Source organism: Salmo salar, chromosome 18 (assembly GCF_965601325.2).
Source record: "Salmo salar chromosome 18, fSalSal1, whole genome shotgun sequence".
In the NCBI taxonomy this organism is placed as follows: domain Eukaryota; kingdom Metazoa; phylum Chordata; class Actinopteri; order Salmoniformes; family Salmonidae; genus Salmo; species Salmo salar.
The window spans coordinates 31895924-31922074 of NC_138308.1; the positions used below are offsets into that span (position 1 = coordinate 31895924).

The 26151-nt window shown below is 43.0% G+C and overlaps 2 protein-coding genes across 7 annotated transcripts in view; both read left to right on the plus strand.

Annotated features, from left to right (window-relative positions):
* The first annotated feature begins 673 nt into the window (after nucleotides 1-673).
* Nucleotides 674-12880, plus strand: zgc:110319 (NFU1 iron-sulfur cluster scaffold homolog (S. cerevisiae)). The gene is made up of 8 exons (NM_001140794.1): nucleotides 674-745; nucleotides 1327-1427; nucleotides 1592-1727; nucleotides 3239-3305; nucleotides 3677-3788; nucleotides 6223-6286; nucleotides 9968-10142; nucleotides 12314-12880. The coding sequence occupies exons 1-8, from the start codon at nucleotides 681-683 to the stop codon at nucleotides 12383-12385; spliced, it is 792 nt and encodes a 263-aa protein (NP_001134266.1). The 5' UTR covers nucleotides 674-680; the 3' UTR covers nucleotides 12386-12880.
* Nucleotides 12881-14303: 1423 nt separating this feature from the next.
* Nucleotides 14304-26151, plus strand: part of LOC106577249 (cell division cycle and apoptosis regulator protein 1) — a 41847-nt gene continuing 29999 nt past the window's right edge. For 4 of the 6 annotated variants that reach the window (XM_082964892.1, XM_082964894.1, XM_082964895.1 and 1 more), the window contains exons 1-4: nucleotides 14304-14472; nucleotides 15362-15525; nucleotides 15819-15997; nucleotides 23813-23950. In XM_082964892.1, coding sequence (XP_082821018.1) covers nucleotides 15414-15525; nucleotides 15819-15997; nucleotides 23813-23950 — 429 coding nt within the window. In that variant the 5' untranslated portion in view covers nucleotides 14304-14472; nucleotides 15362-15413. The remainder of the gene's footprint in view (nucleotides 14473-15361; nucleotides 15526-15818; nucleotides 15998-23812; nucleotides 23951-26151) is intronic. The other 2 variants (XM_082964897.1, XM_082964893.1) reach the window with 2 other exon arrangements.

A 26151-nucleotide genomic window follows, 5' to 3' on the forward strand; every position in this document is an offset into this window, starting at 1 on the left:
TAGTGCAAATTCCCAGAACTGTAGTGGCAAATTTGAATGATCCAAAATACAGCACCAAATACTATTTACCCAATTTAGAAATTCTTATTTCTATGACTGTTCACAAATGAGCATTTACATGAAATACTTACAAAATAATGAGATGGGCTATGTTTTGCTCTAGTAGCAGCAACAAAATCCCAAAACATTTTCATGCAAGAATTCTGATTTACTTTTATCATTGCATACAGCACAAACAGATCATTGATTCGTTCTCAGTAGTGGCTGGCCATTTAGATGTTTTATTTAACCTTTATAAAACTAGGCAAGTCAGTTAATAAGAACAAATTCTTATTTACAATGGCGGCCTACCCATAACCTGGACGAAGCTGGGCCAATTGTGCGCCACCCAATCATGGCTGTCGTGATACAGCCTGGAATCAAACCAGGGTCTGTAGTGACACCTCTAGCACTGAGAGGCAGTGCCTTAGACCGCTGCGCCACTCGGGAGCCAATATTTGTACTTCGAGAGTATCTATAAGCTATATAGTTTGAATTGATGTTTGTTTATTGTGATGAATAAGAACATTTACTTATCAAACTAACGATTAATAAGCAAATTGTGGCGCAATTGGAATCTATTTCAAACAGGATATGTGAAGCCAGCTGTGTCTTGGGTCCTCACTTTCAAAACAAATGAAATGGCTGCCCGCATAAGATGGAGTCTTCAACGGTTGATTCAGTCACGAAATACATCACATTTTAGGTTTGAGCTTCTACTAATATAACATTCCTACTTGTGTATATAAACGTAATGAAGGTATTGCTGTGAATTCAGCACGAGTGGCTGCCAATTTCCGTTAGGAATCTATGCTTGACCTAGCTAGTTAGCCAAGCTAACTGCGACATCGTTGTCAAACCTAATCGCCATCATGTTGCGCAGACGATATTTCCCAAATTGTATACATATTAAAGTATAGTCTACAATCACGGTGGGCCATGAAGTAACGCATTTAACAACTGTTTGCCTGGGTATTGTTCCGTTAGCTTGCTAAACCTGTTATCAACTCGATTGCTTAAAGTAGCTAGCTAACTTTCTGAGAACCTAGCTGAAACCTTTCTCAGTTACCAGTCTGGTCATTGCGGCATAGCCAAGCCTAATCAGTGACATTAGAAAACCATAGGTAGCTAGCTAACGTTAGATGCTTTATCGTTTTTTCTTTGCTTGTTGACAAGGTCGCAAATTCATGTCCGCTTCAAGGCCATCCCGAAGTGGGATTAATTCAACTGAGTGGGTTTATCTCCGACCATCTAACTACATGACCTGACATGTACTGTCTGTTATAGGTTTCCAATCAAGACGAGAAACCAGTTCCACACGCAATGCATTGGCCTGAACTACAGAAAAGTTCAACTTCTGCCTCTGACTGGATCCATACAGTTCGTAGGTGAGAAACTGGCCTTTACATTTAAAAAAAAATGTATATATTTACATAACCATTTAACAACCACATTCAAAGAATACAATTGTCATGTAGTATATTCAGAGTAGGCCTATAAGCTTACTAGTGAAACAATACGCTCAAAGGATGACCATACCATTATGTTTCAGTGCGACACTTGTCCATTCAGACACAGGACACGCCAAACCCACGGAGCTTGAAGTTCATCCCTGGTAAGCCTGTGTTGGGGGTGGGGACCCTGGATTTCCCCTCTCCAAGCTCTGCAGAGTGCTCCTCCTTAGCCAGGTTAGTACTGTTGGATAACGGGAATTGTATTTTTTATGAGTTATTGAAATATGATAGTAGCAAGTATCTAAACAATGAGCTGTAAACATGACGAAATCAGACAGTGTGAAACTTTTCAGACAGTGTGAAACTTTTCAGAGCGTGAGAACCAGTGACGCTTGTACACTGAGCAAGAGGACAAGTACATTAGTGTCTAGTTTGAGAAACAGACGCCTCACAAGTCCTCAACTGGCAGCTTCATTAAATAGTACCAGCAAAACACCCGTCTCAACGTCAACAGTGAAGAGGCGACTCCGGGATGTTCAAACTAGACACTCCAATGTACTTGTCCTCTTGCTCAGTTGTGCACCGGGGCCTCCCACTTCTCTTTCTATTCTGGTTAGAGCCAGTTTGCGCTGTTCAGTGAAGGGAGTAGTACACAGCGTTGTACGAGATATTCGATTTCATGGCAATTTCTCCCATGGAATAGCCTTCATTCCTCAGAACAAGAATAGACTGACAAGTTTCAGAAGAAAGTTATTTGTTTCTGGCCATTTTGGGCCTGTAATCGAACTCACAAATGCTGATGTTCCAGATACTCAACTAGTCTAAAGAAGCCCAGTTTTATTGCATCTTTAAATCAGCAGAACAGTTTTCAGCTGTGCTAACATAATTGTAAAAGGGTTTTCTAATGATCAATTATCCTTTTAAAATTATAAACTTGGATTAGCTAACACAATGTTCCATTGGAACAGAGGAGTGATGGTTGCTGATAATGAGCCTTTGTACGCCTATGTTAAAAATCTGCCATTTCCAGCTACAATAGTCATTTACAACATTAACAATGTTTACACTGCGTATTCCTGATCAATTTGATGTTATTTTAATGGACAAAAAGTTTGCTTTTCTTTCAAAAACAAAGACATTTCTAACTTTTGAATGGTAGTGTGTGTGTGGAATTGAAATTCAATTGTACATTTCCCAGTTAATGTAATTAATGTACTTCATATAAAAAAATCTAAATTCTCCAGGATTTGTTTTAAATCATTTCAACTTGTATTTCTACATTTCCAGTATAACTAGGCTGTCTGAACAGTGACATGGTCAGCCTGAAAGCCCAAAGGAATTTCATTTGAATAGGAATTTGGGGAATTGTTGCGTATTGAATTGTGAATTTAAAAAATAAATCAAATTTACCTAACATTGGAATTGAATTATCTCTGAATTCAAAGACTGACCGGGAATTTGAATGGAAATAAATTTAATTTAGAAGGGAGAGGGAATAAAAGGAAATTTGAGAAGTTAACCCCATTTCTGTATGTATTTCTTAGTTGTATTGGTTTACTGTACTGATTAGCCTAAGTTAGTTCTTTGCATGCCTCAAGTCAAAATAAATGAAGGTGCAATGAGCGTCTCCACTTTGTTCTGAGCACACCATGTGGATTATAGATCATAGATATTACTGTACATACTAACATCATGAAATGTTTTTGACATGGACCACTCTTGGTTGCCGCTCCTTGGTCGCACAGGGACCTGTTTGGAATCGAAGGAGTGAAAAGTGTGTTCTATGGTCCTGACTTCATCACAGTGACCAAGGTAGAGAATAAATAAACCTCATCTACCTTTCCTTTTTACCAACCCTATTCATTTACTCTGGGATATGGTGTGCCATTATAAGACCATAATAACTCAATGTATCATGTCACAAATAAAAGTTTAACTTTATGATTCAATACATGTGCTATGTCCCACTTCTCCACCCTTCTCCCGAAGTCTGCACTTGCACACTCCTTGTTGTGGATTTAAAAGCAGAAGATTAGTATAAGCATTGGCAGGAGGGAGTTTTCACTATTGCTAAATCCATGCAAGAAAGTGTGCAAGGGCACATTTTGAGAGAGGGGTGGTGAATCGGGGCCCAGCCATGTTAATTTACCAGGCCTTGGCATGTTTTGTGTTGCCCTTGCCAGGCAGATGATGATGTGGAGTGGACGGACATCAAGCACCATGCCATGGATGCTATCACTAAGTTCTTTGACAGTGGAGACCCCATAACCACTGGGGTGACCCACCATGAGAGCAGTGAGTATGACAGGAACAAAACTCTTCTTCATATGAGTGTGGAGTGTTACACTGGTCAGCTTTTTAGAGTCGCACCCGCTCCAGCCACATCAATTCCAAGTCCCACCCAATATCTGACATCAGGACAGATTTTTTTCTCCGCCACCAGCATAGAATTGTTCCAAGAGCCGATCCGTGACCCGCCAAAAAACAATAACTGCCTTCGGGAAGTATTCAGACCCGTTGACTTTTTCCACATTTTGTTACGTTAGACTTATTCTAAAATGTATTACATTGTTTTTTTCCCTCATCAGTCTACACACAATACCCAATAATGACAAAGCAAAAACAGGTTTTTAGAAATGTTTGTAAATTTATAAAATAAAAAGGAAATATCACATTTACATACGTATTCAGACCCTTTACTCTGTACTTTGGTGAAGCACCTTTGTCAGCGATTACAGAATTGGGTCTTCTTGGGTATGACGATACAAGCTTGGCATACCTGTATTTTGGGAGTTTCTCCCATTCTTCTCTGCAGATCCGCTCAATCTGTCAGGTTGGATGGGGAGCGTTGCTGCACAGCAATTTCCAGGTCTCTCCAGATATGTTCGATCGGGTTCAAGTCCGGGCTCTGGCTTGGCCACTCAAGGACATTCAGAGACTTGTCCTGAAGCCACTCCTGCGTTGTCTTGCCTGTGTGCTTAGGGTCGTTGTCCTGTTGGAAGGTGAACCTTTGCCCCAGTCTGAGGTCCTGAATGCTCTTGAGCTGGTTTTCATCAAGGATTTCTCTGTACTTTGCCTCAATCCTGACTAGTCTCCCAGTCTCTTCCGCTGAAAAACATCCCCACAGCATGATGCTGCCACCACCATGCTTCACCGTAGGGATGGTTCCAGGTTTCCTCCAGACGTGACACTTTGCATTCTGGCCAAAGAGTTCAGTCTTGGTTTCATCAGGCCAGAGAATCTTGTTTCTCGTGGTTTGAGAGTCTTTAGGTTCCTTTTGGCAAACTCCAAGTGGGCTGTCATGTGCCTTTTACTGAGGAGTGGCTTCTGTCTGGCCACTCTACCATAAAGACCTGATTGTTGGAGTGCTGCAGAGATGGTTGTCTTTCTGGGAGGTTCTCCCATCTCCACAGAGGAACTCTGGAGCTCTGTCAGAATGAACATCGGGTTCTTGGTCACCTACCTGACCAAGGCCCTTCTTCCCTGATTGCTCAATTTGGCTGGGCGGTCAGCTCTAGGAAGAGTCTTGGTGGTTCCAAACTTCTTCCATTTAAGAATGATGGAGGCCACTGTGTTCTTGGGGACCCTCAATGCTGCAGACATTTTTTGGTACCCTTCCCCAGATCTGTTCCTCGACATAATGCTGTCTTGTAGCTCTACGCACAATTCCTTCGACCTCATTGCTTGGTTTTTGCTCTGACATGCACTGTCACCTGGGACCTTATATAGACAGGTGTGCCTTTCCAAATCATGTCCAATCAATTACCTTTACCACAGGTGGACTCCTCCAATCAAGTTGTAGAAACATCTCAAGGATGATCAATGGAAACAAGATGCACCTGAGCTCCATTTCGAGTCTCATAGCAAAGGGTCTGAATACTTATGTAAATAAGGTATTCCTAAAAACTTGTTTTTGCTTTGTCATATGGGGTATTGTGTGTAGATTGTTTAAATAATCCAATAGTTTAATTGAAACTTAAACAATTCCCAGAATTGAATAGGCTATAGGCTGCAAAAATAGCCTACGTATATTATTAGGTAGGCTATTGGCTACTCAAACTTTTAAAAGCCGCACTGGATTAAACTTTATATGGCCTGCGTTTGGTCTAAACGGATGCCTGAATGAATGTAATGATTAACAGAATTATTGTAAACAAATGCCTGCTTGCACTTTTGTAGACTGTGTCCATCTACCGTGTTGTCCTACTTGTCCACAATGACTACAAAATCCTTCCAAACTGGATTTCACTTGTGCAGCACCTGTTTCCACGATGGTGTATTTCATCATAAACGTTCTTATTATTTCTACTGTTAGGTTTGCCATTTTCACGTGAGCTAGGAGTCAGGGAAAATAAACTTGACAACGTATTGTTGTGTGGCAGAAGGGAATATAAACTCTGCACGTGGACAAATTATGTTTTAACACCACACAAATAGGCTACTAATGGGGAGAGTTCCCTGCTCCAATGTCTCGCTGCGTGGCTGGTAGCCTTCGCTATGTCTGCCTCACTGTGCACATAGCCTAATGAAATTCACAATTCAACACAACAAGCTCATGGATTGGTAAAAAAAAGATAGTATCTTGATTTAAAATGTTTCCGACCACAATATAATTGTGCTCAGCTGACCCATGGGTTGATAGAATGTTTTCATTCCACCCGCCAACTGATTTTTTTACATGTTTGTTTTTTAGAATTATGAACTTTTCAACATGCTGTTCCTGTCTTAGGTCACTCTGAAGATGATGATGAAATTGTTTCAATGATAAAGGAGCTTCTAGATACACGGATCAGGTAAAATCCCCACATACTATTAGTATGATCAGTCTGTCACTCTCATGATGTTTTGCTGTAGATACACGGATCAGGTAAAATCCCCACATACTATTAGTATGATCAGTCTGTCACTCATGATGTTTTTCTGTAGATGCACGGATCAGGTAAAATCCCCACATACTATTAGTATGATCAGTCTGTCACTCTCATGATGTTTTGCTGTAGATACACGGATCAGGTAAAATCCCCACATACTATTAGTATGATCAGTCTGTCACTCTCATGATGTTTCGCTGTAGATACATGGATCAGGTAAAATCCCCACATACTATTAGTATGATCAGTCTGTCACTCTCATGATGTTTCGCTGTAGATACATGGATCAGGTAAAATCCCCACATACTATTAGTATGATCAGTCTGTCACTCTCATGATGTTTTTCTGTAGATGCACGGATCAGGTAAAATCCCCACATACTATTAGTATGATCAGTCTGTCACTCTCATGATGTTTTTCTGTAGATACACGGATCAGGTAAAATCCCCACATACTATTAGTATGATCAGTCTGTCACTCTCATGATGTTTTTCTGTAGATACACGGATCAGGTAAAATCCCCACATACTATTAGTATGATCAGTCTGTCACTCTCATGATGTTTTTCTGTAGATACACGGATCAGGTAAAATCCACACATTCTCTCAGTGTGATGAATGTGTTTTACTGACAATATTTTGTTAATCTAGTACAGTGTTTTCAAACTCCGGTCCTCCAGTACCTCCAACAGCAGACATTTTTGTTGTAGCCCCTGACACTCAGTTGATTCAACTCACTGAGGGGATTCTATTAATCTGGCCCGGGCGACCGGGTAGGCGTGTTTTGCACCGGGTGACCGGTTAGGTGTGTTTTGCACCGGGCGACCGGGTAGGCGTGTTTTGCACCGGGCGACCGGGTAGGCGTGTTTTGCACCGGGCGACCGGGTAGGCGTGTTTTGCACCGGGCGACCGGGTAGGCGTGTTTTGGCCTGGGTGAAAGTTGATTGCATTTATTTTGGAACCGGGCTGCCTCCCAGCGTGAGCCAGGTGCAGCGTTCAAAGCCCTTGGCGAAGTCGGCTCAAAACAAAAGTTACAGTGCATTCGGAAGGTATTCAGACCCCTTGACGTTTTCAACATGTTGTTACGTTAGTCTTACAAATTCATTTAAGAATAAGGCTAACGTAACAAAATGTGGAAATTATTCAGACCCCTTGACTTTTTCCACATTTTGTTACGTTAGTCTTAAAAATGTATTTAATTCATTTTAGAATAAGGCTGTAACATAACAAAATGTGGAAAAGCCAAGGGGTCTGAATACTTTCCGAATGCACTGAGAGTAATTAAGCATGTTGAGTAATGAAAAAGTGATTGCTTTTGATAAAAACACTATCTGTCTTCCCAATGAAAACTAGAAAATTCAAACATATATACAGTGGGGGAAAAAAGTATTTGATCCCCTGCTGATTTTGTACGTTTGCCCACTGACAAAGAAAGGATCAGTCTATAATTTTAATGGTAGGTTTATTTGAACAGTGAGAGACAGAATAACAACAAAAATATCCAGAAAAACGCATGTCAGAAATGTTATAAATTGATTTGCATTTTAATGAGGGAAATAAGTATTTGACCCCCCTCTCAATCAGAAAGATTTCTGGCTCCCAGGTGTCTTTTATACAGGTAACGAGCTGAGATTAGGAGCACACTCTTAAAGGGAGTGCTCCTAACCGCAGCTTGTTACCTGTAAAAAAGACACCTGTCCACAGAAGCAATCAATCAATCAGATTCCAAACTCTCCACCATGGCCAAGACCAAATAGCTCTCCAAGGATGTCAGGGACTAGATTGTAGACCTACACAAGGCTGGAATGGGCTACAAGACCATCGCCAAGCAGCTTGGTGAGAAGGTGACAACATTTGGTGCGATTATTCGCAAATGGAAGAAACACAAAAGAACTGTCAATATCCCTCGGCCTGGAGCTCCATGCAAGATCTCACCTCGTGGAGTTGCAATGATCATGAGAACGGTGAGGAATCAGCCCAGAACTACACGGGAGGATCTTGTCAATGATCTCAAGGAAGCTGGGACCATAGTCACCAAGAAAACAATTAGTAACACACTACGCCGTGAAAGACTGAAATCCTGCAGCGCCCGTAAGGTCCCCCTGCTCAAGAATACATATACATGCCCGTCTGAAGTTTGCCAATGAACATCTGAATGACTCAGAGGACAACTGGTGAAAGTGTTGTGGTCAGATGAGACCAAAATAGAGCTATTTGACATCAACTCAACTCGCCGTGTTTGGAGGACGAGGAATGCTGCCTATGACCCCAAGAACACCATCTCCACCGTCAAACATGGAGGTGGAAACATTATGCTTTGCGGGTGTTTTTCTGCTAAGGGGACAGGACAACTTCACCGCATCAAAGGGACGATGGACGGGGCCATGTACCGTCAAATCTTGGGTGAGAACCTCCTTCCCTCAGCCAGGGCATTGAAAATGGGTCGTGGATGGGTATTCCAGCATGCCAATGACCCAAAACACACGGCCAAGGCAACAAAGGAGTGGCTCAAGAAGAAGCACATTAAGGTCCTGGAGTGGCCTAGCCAGTCTCCAGACCTTAATCCCATAGAAAATCTGTGGAGGGAGCTGAAGGTTTGAGTTGCCAAATGTCAGCCTCGAAACCTTAATGACTTGGAGAAGATCTGCAAAGAGGACTAGGACAAAATCCCTCCTGAGATGTGTGCAAACCTGGTGGCCAACTACAAGAAACGTCTGACCTCTGTGATTGCCAACAAGGGTTTTGCCACCAAGTACTAAGTCATGTTTTGTAGAGGGGTCAAATACTTATTTCCCTCATTAAAATGCAAATCATTTTATAACATTTTTGACATGTGTTTTTCTGTATTTTTTGTTGTTATTCTGTCTCTCACTGTTCAAATAAACCTACTATTAAAATGATGGACTGATCATTTCTTTGTAAGTGGGCAAACGTACAAAATCAGCAGGGGATCAAATACTTTTCCCCCCCACTGTACATATTAAAGAGATGTATGTTTCTGGATGATGCACCATGCTGCCTTGTTGACAACATGACCGAGCGGTGCAGATTACTGTTCCATTTGAGCAGGGCGCCCCTCCCTCACCTCTTTTCCTCACATCATGGGCCATAGACCGGTGCCCCGCAGCTCAGTATAATCAAACCCGCCAGTTCAGGGCCTGATGATTAGTTGACAAGTAGAATCCAGTGTGCTTGTCCAGGGCTACAACAAAAATGTGTACTGAAGGACTGGAGTTGGAAAACGCTGATCTAGTACATTATGACCCATTTGTGGAATCTGAGCCCTAGAGGCATCCTAGGAATGTTTCGTTCACAGTCTTGATAAAGATGTTTTGGCTCATAAGCTCTTCAAGCAAAATGCAATCTGGCAGATTGTTTGGGCACTGAAGTTGTTCCACAAACAAATGATAGAAGTGATGTTGATATGAAATATAGACTATAATGATATTATTGTCAAGGATTTCTCCTATCCCCTCCCCTCTCTTAAACTCCTCATCTTCCTCTCCATTCTTCTGTCCCTCCTAGTTTTTAATTACAATTGTAATAATACCGGTTATGTTGTTGAATGATAAACTAACCTGATAAGCCCTCCCGTCACACACAGGCCCACGGTGATGGAGGATGGCGGTGATGTCATCTTTAAGGGCTTTGAGAACGGCACTGTGAAGCTGAAGCTGGTTGGCTCATGCACCGGCTGCCCCAGCTCTACTGTCACCCTGAAGAATGGCATCCAGAACATGCTGCAGTTCTACATCCCTGAGGTGGATGATGTGGAACAGGTGAGAGGGTGAATAGAAAGAGGGAGGGACAGGGAGTAGGAGAGGAGGAGGAGGAGGAGGAGGAGGAGAGAAACGCACAGAGGCAGAAATAGGATGGAGGGAGTAGGGAGAAGGAGTTGGAGGGTAATGAGAGGAGTAGGGAGTAGGAGTTAGGGGGTAATGGAGAGAGAGAGGAGTAGGGAGGAGGAGTTAGGGGAACGGGGAGAGAGAGGAGTAGGGAGTATGAGTTAGAGGGGAATGGAGAGAGAGGAGTAGGGAGTATGAGTTAGAGGGGAATGGAGAGAGAGGAGTAGGAGTTAGAGGGGAATGGAGAGAGAGGAGTAGGGAGTATGAGTTAGAGGGGAATGGAGAGAGAGGAGTAGGAGTTAGAGGGGAATGGAGAGAGAGGAGTAGGAGTTAGAGGGGAATGGAGAGAGAGGAGTAGGAGTTAGAGGGGAATGGAGAGAGAGGAGTAGGAGTTAGAGGGGAATGGAGAGAGAGGAGTAGGAGTTAGAGGGGAATGGAGAGAGAGGAGTAGGAGTTAGAGGGGAATGGAGAGAGAGGAGTAGGAGTTAGAGGGGAATGGAGAGAGAGGAGTAGGAGTTAGAGGGGAATGGAGAGAGAGGAGTAGGGGTTAGAGGGGAATGGAGAGAGAGGAGTAGGAGTTAGAGGGGAATGGAGAGAGAGGAGTAGGAGTTAGAGGGGAATGGAGAGAGAGGAGTAGGAGTTAGAGGGGAATGGAGAGAGAGGAGTAGGAGTTAGAGGGGAATGGAGAGAGAGGAGTAGGAGTTAGAGGGGAATGGAGAGAGAGGAGTAGGAGTTAGAGGGGAATGGAGAGAGAGGAGTAGGAGTTAGAGGGGAATGGAGAGAGAGGAGTAGGAGTTAGAGGGGAATGGAGAGAGAGGAGTAGGGAGTAGGAGTTAGAGGGGAATGGAGAGAGAGGAGTAGGAGTTAGAGGGGAATGGAGAGAGAGGAGTAGGGAGTAGGAGTTAGAGGGGAATGGAGAGAGAGGAGTAGGAGTTAGAGGGGAATGGAGAGAGAGGGTAGGGAGTAGGAGTTAGAGGGGAATGGAGAGAGAGGAGTAGGAGTTAGAGGGGAATGGAGAGAGAGGAGTAGGAGTTAGAGGGGAATGGGAGAGGAGAGGGAGTAGGAGTTAGAGGGGAATGGAGAGAGAGGAGTAGGAGTTAGAGGGGAATGGAGAGAGAGGAGTAGGAGTTAGAGGGGAATGGAGAGAGAGGAGTAGGAGTTAGAGGGGAATGGAGAGAGAGGAGTAGGAGTTAGAGGGGAATGGAGAGAGAGGAGTAGGAGTTAGAGGGGAATGGAGAGAGAGGAGTAGGAGTTAGAGGGGAATGGAGAGAGAGGAGTAGGAGGGGTTAGAGGGGAATGGAGAGAGAGGAGTAGGAGTTAGAGGGGAATGGAGAGAGAGGAGTAGGGAGTAGGAGTTAGAGGGGAATGGAGAGAGAGGAGTAGGAGTTAGAGGGGAATGGAGAGAGAGGAGTAGGGAGTAGGAGTTAGAGGGGAATGGAGAGAGAGGAGTAGGAGTTAGAGGGGAATGGAGAGAGAGGAGTAGGGAGTAGGAGTTAGTGGGGAATGGAGAGAGAGGAGTAGGAGTTAGAGGGGAATGGAGAGAGAGGAGTAGGGAGTAGGAGTTAGAGGGGAATGGAGAGAGAGGAGTAGGGAGTAGGAGTTAGAGGGGAATGGAGAGAGAGGAGTAGGAGTTAGAGAGGAGTAGGAGTTAGAGAGGAGTAGGAGTTAGAGAGGAGTAGGACTTAGAGGAGTAGGAGTTAGAGTGGAATGGAGAGAGAACTAAATCATGAAGTTGGAACAGCATCTGCTTTGATGTCAAATCAAAGTGTATTGGTCACGTACACAGATTAGCAGATGTTATATCGGGTGCAGCGAAATGCTTATGTTACTAACTCCTAACAATGCAGTAAAATGTCAAACAGTACAAAAATTACAATAAATATAAAAAGAAATCAAGTAATGTCAGAAGAATCCAATGAACAACCCAAATAACACTAACAGTAATCCAAATGCAATCTATACGTATATACACCGGATTCATTTATACAATATATACTACAAATATGTACAGCAGTAGAGTGAGCTATGTCAAGACTCTGTAAATAAATATGCAGTGTGTATAAAGAGTGTCAGTTATAGCTGTTCTTTTTGTTTGGTTTCTGTAGGTGGAAGATGAAGTGGATCATGTGAATGCAAAGGTTTTCACCGAGTTGGAACGCAAGTTAGGAGACATATAAAACTTCTGTCAGCCCCCATGCCTATAGAAAAACAGCCTGTTGTATAGATGCCTTGCAAACCAGGTAGATACTGCTTCCACTACCTTAGTGCAATGTTCATGTTTTAAAATAATATTCAGCATTGCCCTTTCAAAATACCAACTGTGCTGTAGGCTGTTTTTGTCTTTCATTTACTCAAATACTGTATATTACTGTTACAATGAAGCAAGGCCACACACTGACACATTTATACTGTTTGTCTTTTCCATTGGAAAGGCCTAAAACTCTGAAGACGGCAGTATGTTATATATTTGATATTTATTTCTCTGCAGGTTTATTTACTAATTGATTTACTTCATATGTTTTCCAAAAAAAATAGTATTTTCTGATGAAAGGACATTCTGTGATGGTTTGAGTTAAGGGATATGGTTTTTATCTATCCCTAGGCCAAACATGACCAATTGTTTGTATGAAATGATCACAAGATATTGCACAGTTAAAACGACTAAATGATTTAGCTGTATATGTTTCTTTGTGAATGCATTGTCTAGGAGTCTACACATAGCAATCACATTAACACATTTACATTTATGGCATGGGCACATGCTCATTTATATTTAATCTCTCGTGGAGAGACTACATAAACAAATGGTATCGTAGATATGTCAATGGGATGCGAGACATAACGAGCAGCATTAGTTCCGTTGCTTGGGTTTTTCTTCACTGGCTATTTAGACACATCACGATTTCGCAGGTGTTGGCATCTTTCGAATTTCGGAAGGAGAGGGGACATTCGGCCCATTTTGACTTGCCCGTAAATTACAAAGAGAGAGAGAGTGGAGCTCTTCGTTCCGATTCTCGTTCTGTATCTTCTCCTAATACGTATGGACCCAGAACTTAATCGAGCATCTGACCAATTCCACAATATTTTAGTTCTGGGTTAACCAAGATTAATTTATATTCATCATATAGATTGCAGTACATCTACTCGTAAAGAAAGCTTTATGTGAAATACTGTGATAAATGTTGTGCAATGATTGAAGTTCTTTGAATGGATACTATCACCCATTCACTTGTATATGCATTGCAATTGTTACAGTTACAGCTGCAATCTCATATTGCCAATACAGAAGTCCGAATCATACTAGTATCACAAAGGAAAATGTAATGGTTATTTTGTCCCATTCGTGGAATCATCTTGTTGTATTATTGTATTGCTCTTGTTTTCAGAAACCAACACTTGTGGGAATACCCTATTGATATTACTTTGCTGTCTTTATTGAGTTGATGTTGGAAACAATCAGATTTATCAAATAAAATTTGATTGATCACATACACATATTTAGCAGATGTTATTGCGGGTGTAGCAAAATGCTTGCGTTCCTAGATCTAACAGTGCAGTAGTATCTAACAATTCACCACAGTACACACGAATCCAAAAGTAAAACAATGGAGTTAAGAAATATATCAATATTAGGACGAGCAATGTCAGAGTGGCATTGACTAAAATAAAGTATATACATATGAAATGAGTAAAGCAGTATGTAAACATCATTAAAGTGACTAGTGTTCCATCATTAAAGTGACCAGTGATTCTATGTATATAGGGCAGCAGCCTCTTGCAGGTTTGAGTAACCGGGTGGTAGCGGGCTAGGGATGGACACAGGCAGTGTATGTTATGCTATATTTTCCATATATTATTTCTCACATGGTATATTACCACACACTATCTTTAATATTTTCTCAAAGTTACAGCAGTGATATTTCAAGCTTTTCATGGTTTCATGTTTAGCCACAGGTCTATGATGAACCTTGTTACCGTGACATCAAATGACCCCTACACCAGCACATATGACCAGAGAGGAAGAAGCGAAGCGAGACAGTCCACTCCCGTCAAAGTCGGTCCACGCGGGAATAGTGATAAGCAGACTGCATGGCTTCCCGCCTTTGGGACAACGACTCACATTTTTAGGGGGGAGACAAGAACATATCATCATTATATACAGTTTCTTTGATATTTAAAAAGAAAAAGTACCCGTATGTAATACGCATGCGCGTTGACAGTTTTGGATCTATCTCCGCCGGTGCATGAACAGAGCAGGACAGAGGTAAAGCAGTGAGGACAATTTCTTTCTGTAACGTTAATGTAATTAAAACTTTACAGGTACAGTTCTGATGGTTTTGATACTGCAGAATGCAATTATTGGCGAAAAAAATTGAATTTCCATCAGCCTTGCTGTTTGCTACCATTCAGACAGCATTATGTGTTTTTTGCCTTGCTTAGGCCTCAAGCTAGCGACGTTGGTCAACGTTGCTTTGAAAACAACGCACGAGTCATCATTATAGCTAGCTAAGTTAGCTATTTATCTCCGTTAACAAGCCAACAACATGTTGTTAGCTAGCCTGTGGCTATTTATAGCTAAAGGCTAACCAGGTAGCTAACGTTAGCTAATATCGGCAAGTGTCTAGCAAATGCATTAACATAGCTAGCTTAGCAACAAGTACGTTTACTCAACTCTACAGCGATCTAAACTCGCTAGTAACCCAATAAATAGTACGCAAAATTCATGAATGTGAATTCTAATTATAATACTTCTAGTAATTGTTTTAAAATTAATATCATGAATTTGGCGTACTATTTATAGGGTTAAGTTAGTTACGGTTAGTTAACCAACTAACAGTAGCTAGCTACAGTAGCCAACGGCTACTATAACGTTTTGCTTGCAACGAATTGCTTGTTTGCCCATTCCGTTGTTGCTTGTCCCACTACTATCCCGCTGAGTAGAGGCAGCTGTCAAGAGGCCTGACGTTGTTGTCGTTGGCTACGTGGTTGTGTTGCTAGTTGAGTATTTTATTAGCTGCAAGTAAATCTGTAACAATCTTCTCCTGGTATAGTTTGTTTTTGTTGCTAGCTGTCAATGTTTGTGTTCAAAGCAAAGGTACATGTCAAATGGAGAATCCTTATCTAAACAGGCCCATTTTCTGTTGTATTGACAGGATATTAACTTCAATTGGTTCGGTCAATACACCTAAGCTCGAGCCTTGACTCATGGCACAGTTTGGGGGACAGAAGAACCCTCCGTGGGCGGCCCAGTTTGCTGCCACAGTGGTGTCCCAGCCCGGCCACTCAGGACAGTCCCTGGACCTCAATAGCCTACACTGTGAGTTTGACACCTTGCTGAATACTATACTCAGTGCTCATTGGTGGGATAAAATTAAAGTGGGGTTGAGGGTACAGCGCTTGATGGAAACTGCATCTCAGACTAGGATCTGTTTGGCAAAGTTTGTGGTGGAGGAGATTCAGTAGTCAACTGGACATTCAACGATGTTAAAAGTACTCTCTTGTTTCTCGTTCAACCCGTCTTTCTATCACTCCATTCCTTTCGCTTGCCCTACCTTCTCACTCCATCCTCTTTCTGAATTATTCTATTCCGCACCCCACTCTCTCCTGCAGCTCTAGGTGTGCAGCAGCCATCTCTCTTGGGTGCGTCTCCCTCTATGTACTCCCAGCAGTCAGCCCTGGCTGCAGCCTCCCTCAACTCCCAGTCGGCTGCCGCTAACTACCAGTTGTCCCAGCAGACTTCAGCCCTGCAGCAGCAAGCCGCAGCTGCCGCCGCTGCAGCACTGCAACAGGTGAACTACACTAGGATCAGCAGGGCAGTGTTCAGTTAGGCACAACGTAGCTAAACATTCTCAAACAGAATATGATAACATTTGTTGTTATTGAATAAGCTCAGGTAGTAACTCTGGTTTAGTGCCAAGTAAACACAACCCAAGAGATACCCCATTGGTTGGTCACAGCTAATTTCACTTAAACTTTTTTGATTTTGTTTACTGAAGAAACATTCTCAATGATTAACATAACTTGGGTCAGACAAACGGGTTTGGGACACAGAGTTACAGAGCTTGGTGAGAGGCCATACCTCTCTAGACTTGAAGATGATGTGTTGTTGGAAAGCCTGTTCTGATTTGTGAGTGAAGTGATGAACTGATTCAACTTATAAAATCCCCCACCATCATACAGACCTGTGTGAACACTTTAGATGTTGAGTGAAAGTCTGACCAAAATACCAAATCTTTTTCTTCACTTGTCTCTTGTTTTTATTATTTTTTCCCCTCCACCTTTATTTAACCAGGTAGGCAAGCTGAGAACAAGTTCTCATTTACAACTGTGACCTGGTCAAGATAAAGCAAAGCGGTGTGACACAAACAACAACAGAGTTACACAAGGAATAAACAAACGTATAGTCAATAACACAATAGAAAAAGTCTATACAGTGTGTGTCAATGAGGTAAAATAAGGAAGGTAAAGGCAATAAATAGGCCATTGTGGCGAAATAATTCGAATTTAGCAATTAAGCACTGGAGTGATAGATGTGCAGAAGATGAACGTGCAAGTAGAGATACTGGGGTGCAAAGGAGCAACAACGAAAATAACAGTATGGGGATGAGGTAGTTGGATGGGCTATTTACAGATGGGCTATGTACAGGTGCAGTGATCTGTGAGCTGCTCTGACAGCTGGTGCTTAAAGTTAGTGAGGGAGATACGAGTCTCCAGCTTCAGTGATTTTTGCAGTTCGTTCCAGTCATTTGCAGCAGAGAACTGGATGGAAAGGCGGCCAAAGGAGGAATTGGCTTTGGGGGTGACCAGTGAAATATACCTGCTGGAGCGCGTGCTACGGGTGGGTGCTGCTATGGTGAACAGTGAGCTGAGATAAGGCGGGGCTTTACCTAGCAAAGACTTGTAGATGACCTGGAGCCAGTGGGTTTGGCGACGAATATGAAGCGAGGGCCAGCCAACGAGAGCATACAGGTCGCAGTGGTGGGTAGTATATGGGGCTTTGGTGACAAAACGGATGGCACTGCGATAGACTGCATCCAATTTGCTGAGTAGAGTGTTGGAGGCTATTTTGTAAATGACATTGCCGAAGTCAAGGATCGGTGGGATAGTCAGTTTTACAAGGGTATGTTTGGCAGCATGAGTGAAGGATGCTTTGTTGCGAAATAGGACGCCGATTCTAGATTTAATTTTGGATTGGAGTTGCTTAATATGAGTCTGGAAGGAGAGTTTACAATCTAGCCAGACACATAGGTATTTGTAGTTGTCCACATTCTAAGTCAGAACTGTCCAGAGTAGTGATGCTGGACGTGCGGGCAGCGATTGGTTGAAGAGCATGCATTTAGTTTTACTAGCGTTTAAGAGCAGTTGGAGGCCACGGAAGGAGAGTTGTATGGCATGGAAGCTCGTCTGGAGGTTCGTTAACTTCTATGGGCTACGTGGGACGCTACGTGGGACACACAATTCAACAGCCAGTGAAATAGCATGGCGCGAAATACAAAACAGCAAAAATCTCAATTTCATTTTCTCAAACAATCAACTATTTTACACCATTTTAAAGATAAACTTCTCGTTAATCTAACCACATTGTCCAATTTCAAAAAGGCTTTACGGCGAAAGCATAAAATTAGATTATGTTAGAACATAAACTTCACAAGAAAAACCACACAGCCATTTTCCAAGCAAGGACATGCATCACAAAAACCAAAAATACAGCTAAAATATTCACTAACCTTTGATGATCTTTATCAGATGGCACTCATAGGACTTCATGTTACACAATACATGTATGTTTTGCTCGATAAAGTTCATATTTATATCCCAAAACCCCATTTTACATTGGCGCGTGATGTTCAGAAAATGTATTCCCACCAAAACTTCCGGTGAATGAGCACATAAATGTACAAAAATACTCATAAAATGTACAACAGTTATTGAAAGAATTATAGATATACTTCTCCTTAATGCAACCGCTGTGTCAGATTTTAAAATAACTTTACGGAGAAAGCACATTTTTCAATATTCTGAGTACATAGCTCAGCCATCAAAGCAAGCTATACAGATACTTGCCAAATTCTGGGGTCAACTAAACTCAGAATTAGTATTATAAATATTCTTACCTTTGCTGATCTTCGTCAGAATGCACTCCCAGGACTCCTACTTCCACAACAAATGTTATTTTTGTTCGAAATACTCCATATTTATGTCCAAATACCTCCGTTTTGTTCGTGCGTTCAGATCACTATCCAAAGGCATAACGCGCGAGCGTAAATCCAGACACAAAAAGTGCCCGCGCAGTAAACAACTCTCTGGTCCCAGGCAGTCAACTCATTGACTGAACTCCTATTTTCTGCCCAGTAACAGAAGGATGAAACACGTTTCTAAAGGCTGTTGACAGCCAATGGAAGCCTTAGGAAGTGCAACGTGACCCCACAGACACTAGTTTCGATAGGGATTCAAAAGAAGAACTACAATTCTCAGATTTCCCACTTCCTGGTTGGATTTTTCTCAGGCTTTTCCCTGCCATATGAGTTCTGTTATACTCACAGACATCATTCAAACAGTTTTAGAAACTTCAGAGTGTTTTCTATCCAAATCTACTAATAATATGCAAATATTTGACTCTGGGCCCGAGTATTAGGCAGTTTACTCTGGGCACGCTTTTCATCTGAAAATGAAAATACTGCCCCTATACCTTAAAAAGTTAACACAGTGTCCTGAGAAGGGCCAGATGAATACAGAATGGTGTCGTCTGCGTAGAGGTTAATCAGAGAATCACCAGCAGCAAGAGCGTTATCATTGATGTATACAGAGAAGAGAGTCGGCCAGATAATTGAACCATGTGGCACCCCCATAGACTGCCAGAGGTCCAGACAACAGGTCCTCCAATTTGACACACTGAACTCTGTCTGAGAAGTTGTTGGTGAACCAGGCGAGGCAGTCATTTGAGAAACCAAGGGTGTTGAGTCTGCCAATAAGAATGTGGTGATTGACAGAGTCGAAAGCCTTGGCCAGGTTGATGAATACAGTTGCACAGCATTGTCTCTTATCGATGGCGGTTATGATATCGTTTAGGACCTTGAGCGTGGTTGAGGTGCACCCATGACCAGCTCGGAAACCAGATTGTATAGCGGAGAAGGTACGGTGGGATTCGAAATGGTCAGTGATCTGTTTAACTTGGCTTTCGAAGCTCTTAGAAAGGCAGGGTAGGATGGATATAGGTCTGTAGCAGTTTGGGTCTAGAGTGCCTCCCCCTTTGAAGAGGGGGATGACCGCGGCAGCTTTCCAATCTTTGGGGATCTCAGACGATACGAAATAGATGTTGAACAGGCTAGTATTAGGGGTTGCAACAATTTCGGCGGATAATTTTAGAGAGGGTCCAGATTGTCTAGCCCGGCTGATTTGTAGTGGTCCAGATTTTGCAGCTCTTTCAGAACATCGGCTATCTGGATTTGGGTGAAGGAGAAACGAGGGAGGCTTGGGCAAGTTTCTATGGGGGGTGCAGGGCTGTTGACCAGGGTAGGGGTAGCCAGGTGGAAAGCATGGCCAGCCGTAGAAAAACGCTTATTGAAATTCGCAATTATCATGGATTTATCGGTGATGACATTGTTTCCTATCCTCAGTGCAGTGGGGAGCTGGGAGGAGGTGCTCTTATTCTCTATGGACTTCACAGTGTCCCAGAACTTTTTGGAGTTTGTGCTACAGGATGCAAATTTCTGTTTGAATAAGCTAGCCTTTGCTTTCCTAACTGCCTGTGTATATTGGTTCCTAACTTCCCTGAAAAGTTGCATATCGCGAGGACTATTTGACGCTAATGCAGTATGCCACGGGATGTTTTTGTGCTGGTCAAGGGCAGTCAGGTCTGGAGTGAACCAAGGGCTGTATCTGTTCTGGTAAAAAAAAAAAATGAATGGGGCATGCTTATTTAAGATGGTGAGGAAAGCACTTTTAAAGAATAACTAGGCATCCTCTACTGACGGAATGAGGTCAATATCCTTCTAGGATACTCGGGCCAGGTCAATTAGAAAGGCCTGCTCGCTGAAGTGTTTTAGGGAGCGTTTGACAGTGATGTTGGGTGGTCGTTTGACCGCAGACCCATTACGGACGCAGGCAATGAGGCAGTGATCGCTGAGATCCTGGTTGAAGACAGCAGAGGTGTATTTGGAGGGCAGGTTGGTTAGGATGATATCTATGAGGGTGCCCGTGTTTACGGATTTGGGGTTGTACCTGGTAGGCTCATTGATAAGTAGTGTGATATTAAGGGCATCTAGCTTAGATTGTAGGACGGCCGTGGTGTTAAGCATGTCCCAGTTTAGGTCACCTAACAGCACGAGCTCTGAAGATAGATGGGGGGCAATCAATTCACATATGGTGTCCAGGGCACAGCTGGGGGCAGAAGGTGGTCTATAGCAAGCGGCAACGGTGAGAGACTTATTTCTGGAAAGGTGGATTTTTAAAAGTAGAAGCTCAAATTGTTTGGGCACAGACCTGGATAGTAAGCCAGAACTCTGCAGGCGATCTCTGCAGTAGATTGCAACTCCGCCCCCTTTGGTAGTTCTATCTTGTCGGAAAATGTTATAGTTAAGGATGGAAATTTCAGGGTTTTTGGTGGTCTTCCTAAACCAGGATTCAGACACGGCTAGGACGTCTGGGTTGACAGAGTGTACTAAAGCAGTGAATAAAACAGATTTAGGGAGTAGGCTTCTAATGTTAACATGCATGAAACCAAGGCTTTTACGGTTACAGAAGTTAACAAATGAGAGCGCCTGGGGAATGGGAGTGGAGCTAGGCACTGCAGGGCCTGGATTAACCTCTCCATCACCAGAGGAACAGAGGAGGAGTAGGATGAGGGTTTGGCTAAAGGCTATAAGAACTGGTCGTCTAGTACTTTCGGGACAGAGAGTAAAAGGAGCAGGTTTCTGGGTGCGGTAGACTAGATTCAAGGCATAATGTACAGACAAAGTATGGTAGGATGTGAATACAGTGGCAGTGAACCTAGGCATTGAGTGATGATGAGAGAGGTATTGTCTCTAGAGACCTCATTTAAACCAGCTGAGATCACCGCATGTGTGGGAGGTGGAACATAAGGGTTACAGTGGGGGGAAAAAGTATTTGATCCCCTGCTGATTTTGTACGTTTGCCCACTGATAAAGGACCCGTCTATAATTTTAATGGTAGGCTTATTTGAACAGTGAGAGACAGAATAACAACAAAAATATCCAGAAAAACGCATGTCAAAAATGTTATAAATTGATTTGCATTTTAATGAGGGAAATAAGTATTTGACCCCCTCAATCAGAAAGATTTCTGGCTCCCAGGTGTCTTTTATACAGGTAACGAGCTGAGATTAGGAGCACACTCTTAAAGGGAGTGCTCCTAACCGCAGCTTGTTACCTGTATAAAAGACACCGGTCCACAGAAGCAATCAATCAATCAGATTCCAAACTCTCCACCATGGCCAAGACCAAAGAGCTCTCCAAGGATATCAGGTTATATCAGATTGTAGACCTACACAAGGCTGGAATGGGCTACAAGACCATCGCCAAGCAGCTTGGTGAGAAGGTGACAACAGTTGGTGCGATTATTCGCAAATGGAAGAAACACAAAAGAACTGTCAATATCCCTCAGCCTGGGGCTCCATGCAAGATCTCACCTCGTGGAGTTGCAATAATCATGAGAACGGTGAGGAATCAGCCCAGAACTACACGGGAGGATCTTGTCAATGATCTCAAGGCAGCTGGGACCATAGTCACCAAGAAAACAATTGGTAACACACTATGCCGTGAAGGACTGAAATCCTGCAGCGCCCGCAAGGTCCCCCTGCTCAAGAATACATATACATGCCCGTCTGAAGTTTGCCAATGAACATCTGAATGATTCAGATGACAACTGGGTGAAAGTGTTGTGGTCAGATGAGACCAAAATGGAGCTCTTTGGCATCAACTCAACTCGCCGTGTTTGGAGGAGGAGGAATGCTGCCTATGACACCAACAACACCATCTCCACCGTCAAACACGGAGGTGGAAACATTATGCTTTGGGGGTGTTTTTCTGCTAAGGGGACAGGACAACTTCACCGCATCATTTGACGGGGCCATGTACTGTCAAATCTTGGGTGAGAACCTCCTTCCCTCAGCCAGGGCATTGAAAATGGGTCGTGGATGGGTATTCCAGCATGACAATGACCCAAAACACACGGCCAAGGCCACAAAGGAGTGGCTCAAGAAGAAGCACATTAAGGTCCTGGAGTGGCCTAGCCAGTCTCCAGACCTTAATCCCATAGAATTTCTGTGGATTTGCATGCTGCCAAACGTCAGCCTCGAAACCTTAATGACTTGGAGAAGATCTGCAAAAGGAGTGGGACAATATCCCTCCTGAGATGTGTGCAAACCTGGTGGCCAACTACAAGAAACGTCTGACCTCTGGGATTGCCAACAACTGTTTTGCCACCAAGTACTAAGTCATGTTTTGCAGAGGGGTCAAATACTTATTTCCCTCATTAAAATGCAAATCATTTCATAACATTTTTGACATGTGTTTTTCTGGATTTTTTTGTTGTTATTCTGTCTTTCACTGTTCAAATAAACCTACCATTAAAATGATAGACTGATCATTTCTTTATGTGGGCAAACGTACAAAATCAGCAGGGGATCAAATACTTTTCCCCCCCATTGTAGCTAAGGCATACTGAGCAGGGCTGGAGGCTCTAGAGTGAAATAAGACAATAATCACTAACCAAAACAGCAGTGGACAAGGCATATTGACATTACGGAGAAGCATTCATAGCGAAGTGATCATAAGGTCCAGTGAGTAACTAGGCGGGCTGGAGACACGGCGATTCAGACAGCTAGTGAGCCGGGGCTAGCAGAAGGGCCTTAGAGGGACGTTGTGACGGAAGAAGTCTGTTGTAGCCCCTCGTGTGGTTATCTGATGACCGCTAGCTGACTACTAGCTAGTTTGCTGGCTAGCTTCTGTTGGGGGTTCCGGTTCTAAAGTAAAGAAAATAGCAGATCCATAGCACATTGGGTGAGGCGGGTTGCAGGAGAGTATGTTGGAAGTTGATGTTAAGAAAAATATACAAAATATTTGCGAAGAAAAAATATATGAAAAGATGTATACACGGGACAAGACAAAGACGCCTGACTGCTACGCCGTCTTGGAATCACATATAGTTGAGCATGGAGTCACTTAACTGTTCAGTAAATAGTCTTCCCTTTAAATTGACATCACTCATTAACCGCAACATAACTCCAGGGCCATTTCCTGAAATTTAATTCAAAAGAAAAAGCTGACACATTTAGACTAGCTAGTGTCTTTGTCGATGTATCACCTGTCACATCTGAGTCGTACCTTAAGCTCTTGAGTCTGTCTATCCAGACAGAGCATCAACATTTTACATGTACATTTTAGTCATTTAGCAGATGCTCTTATCCATAGCGACTTACAGGAGCAATTCGGGTTAAGTGCTTTGCTCAAGGGCACAGATTTTTCACCTAGTCGACACTGAAATTCAAACCAGCGAGTTTTCGGTTGCTGGCCCAACGCTCTTAACCGCTAGGCTGCCTGCCGCCTCTGTATTTAACTTTTTCTCTGTCTCTCCTATTGTTTCAGTCTCAAATGAACTCTGCCCTGCAGCAGTATCAGCAGCAGCAGCAACAACAACAACAGCAGCAGCAGCAGCAGCAGCAGCAACAACAACCTCCTCCACAGCAGCCTCCTCCTCAACAGCTCTATAATGTACCCCATCAGGTGAGACATGGCCAATACCCCAAGTGAAATACTGTTGCTTGGATTGTAAATGAATTAGAGTGTCAGAACTTTAAGAACACTGAATGTTCTAACCCAGAGCAGCCAGTAGATATCACGTCAGGTAGACCACTCACTCACTCAATGGGTTTCACTTAAGTAAAATAAATTTGCCTCAGTTTTTGTTAAATCAGATTTGTTATATGCTAGACGCTGGAGCACAGTTTTCTCTCTTATTCTCTTTGACCTCGTCCAATGTAGTATTTGTTTTATATATTTTTGTAGGTGCAAATTATTGATGTACAACTCTGAATCACCAACTTATCTTGAAAAAGACCTTGCTAATGCTGGTTGCTTGATATGTATCAATCAAAAAATGTATTGTTTACTCAATGAAATACACTACGTGACCAAAAGTATGTGGACACCTGCTCGTCAAACATCTCATTCCAAAATCATGGGCAATAATATGGAGTTGCTCCCCCGTTGCTGCTATAACAGCCTCCACTCTTCTGGGAAGGCTTTCCACTAGGGTTTGGAACATTGCTGCCGGGCCTTGCTTCCATACAGCCACGAGCATTATTGAGGTCAGGCACTGATGGGCGATTAGGCCAGGCTTGCAGTCAGCGTTCCAATTCATCCCGAAGGTGTTCGATGGGGTGGAGGTCAGAGCTCTGTGCAGGCCAGTAAAGTTCTTCCACACCAATTGACAAACCATTTCTGTATGGACCTCGCTTTGTGCACGGGGGCATTGTCATGCTGATACAGGAAAGGGCCAGCCACAAAGTTGGAAGCCCAGAATTGTCTAGAATATCAATGTATGCTGTAGCGTTAAGATTTCCCTTCACTGGAACTAAGGGGCCTAGTCCGAACCATGAAAAACAGCCCCAGACCATTATTCCTCCTCCACCAAACTTTACAGTTGGCTCTATGCATTGGGGCAGGTAGCGTTCTCCTGGCATCTGGTGAAGCGTGATTCATCACTCCAGAGAACGTGTTTCCATTGCTCCAGAGTCCAATGGTGGCTAGCTTTACACCACTCCAGCCGACGCTTGGCATTGCGCTTGGTGATCTTAGGCTTCTGTGCGGCTGCTCGGCCATGGAAACCCATTTAATGATGCTCCCGACAAACTGTTATTGTGCGAACGTTGTTTCCAAAGGCAGTTTGGAGCTCAGTAGTGAGTGTTGCAACCGAGGACAGACCCTTTTTAACTGGCCGTCCCGTTAGCTTGTGTGGCCTACCACTTCGCAGCTCAGCTGTTGTTGCTCCTAGACGTTTCCACTTCGCAATAACAGCACTTACAGTTAACCGGGGCAGCTCTAGCAGGGCAGATATTTGATGAACTGACTTTTTGGAAAGGTGGCATCTTATGACGATGCCACGTTTTAACTTCTTATGGGCAGATAGTGTCCCACCTGACCAACATCCGGTGAAATTGCAGAGCGCCAAATTCAAAATACAGAAATAGTCAAATTAAACATTCATTAAAATAGAAGTGTTATACATCGGCTTAAAGATTAACTTCTTGTTAATCCAGCCGCTGTGTCAGATTTCAAAAAGGCTTTACGGCGAAAGCATACCATGCGATTATCTGAGGACAGCGCCCCGCTTACAAAAGCATACAAACATTTTACAACCACAAGTAAAGGAATTACAAAAGTCAGAAATAGCGATAAAATTAATCACTTACCTTTGATCTTCATATGGTTACTGTCACAAGAGTCCCTGTTACACAAATGTTTTTGTTCGATGAAGTCCCTCTTTATGTCCCAAAAACTCTGTTTTGTTGCCGCGTTTTGTTCAGTTATCCACTGGCTCAAAGGCGGTCACGACATGCAGACGAATACATCCTAATAGTACCAGTAAAGTTCGTCGAAACATGTCAAACGATGTTTATAATTAATCCTCAGGTTGTCTATTGTCTAAATAATCGCTAATATTTCAACTGGACAATAGCGTCTTCAATAGAAAGGAAAAACAACGAACGCCGAGCAATCGGTCACCCGCGCAAAACAGCTCTGGTTCATTCCGCATGCCACTTACAAAATGGTCTCATTCTTCCTTGTTTTTCAGAATACAAGCCTGAAACAATGTCTAAAGACTGTTGACATCTAGTGGAAGCCATAGGCCCTAACCATTTAGATACTGTGTAGGCATTCAATAGAAAAGTACCCACATAAAAAATATCCCACTTCCTGGATGG

Bases quoted from the DNA above. Each gene is read 5' to 3' on its own strand.
- zgc:110319 (NM_001140794.1), top strand. From the start codon at position 681: ATGGCTGCCCGCATAAGATGGAGTCTTCAACGGTTGATTCAGTCACGA. The intron at 1,728-3,238 runs GTTAGTACTGTT...TTGGTCGCACAG, and splicing joins GAGTGCTCCTCCTTAGCCAG to GGACCTGTTTGGAATCGAAG. The intron at 10,143-12,313 runs GTGAGAGGGTGA...TGGTTTCTGTAG, and splicing joins AGGTGGATGATGTGGAACAG to GTGGAAGATGAAGTGGATCA.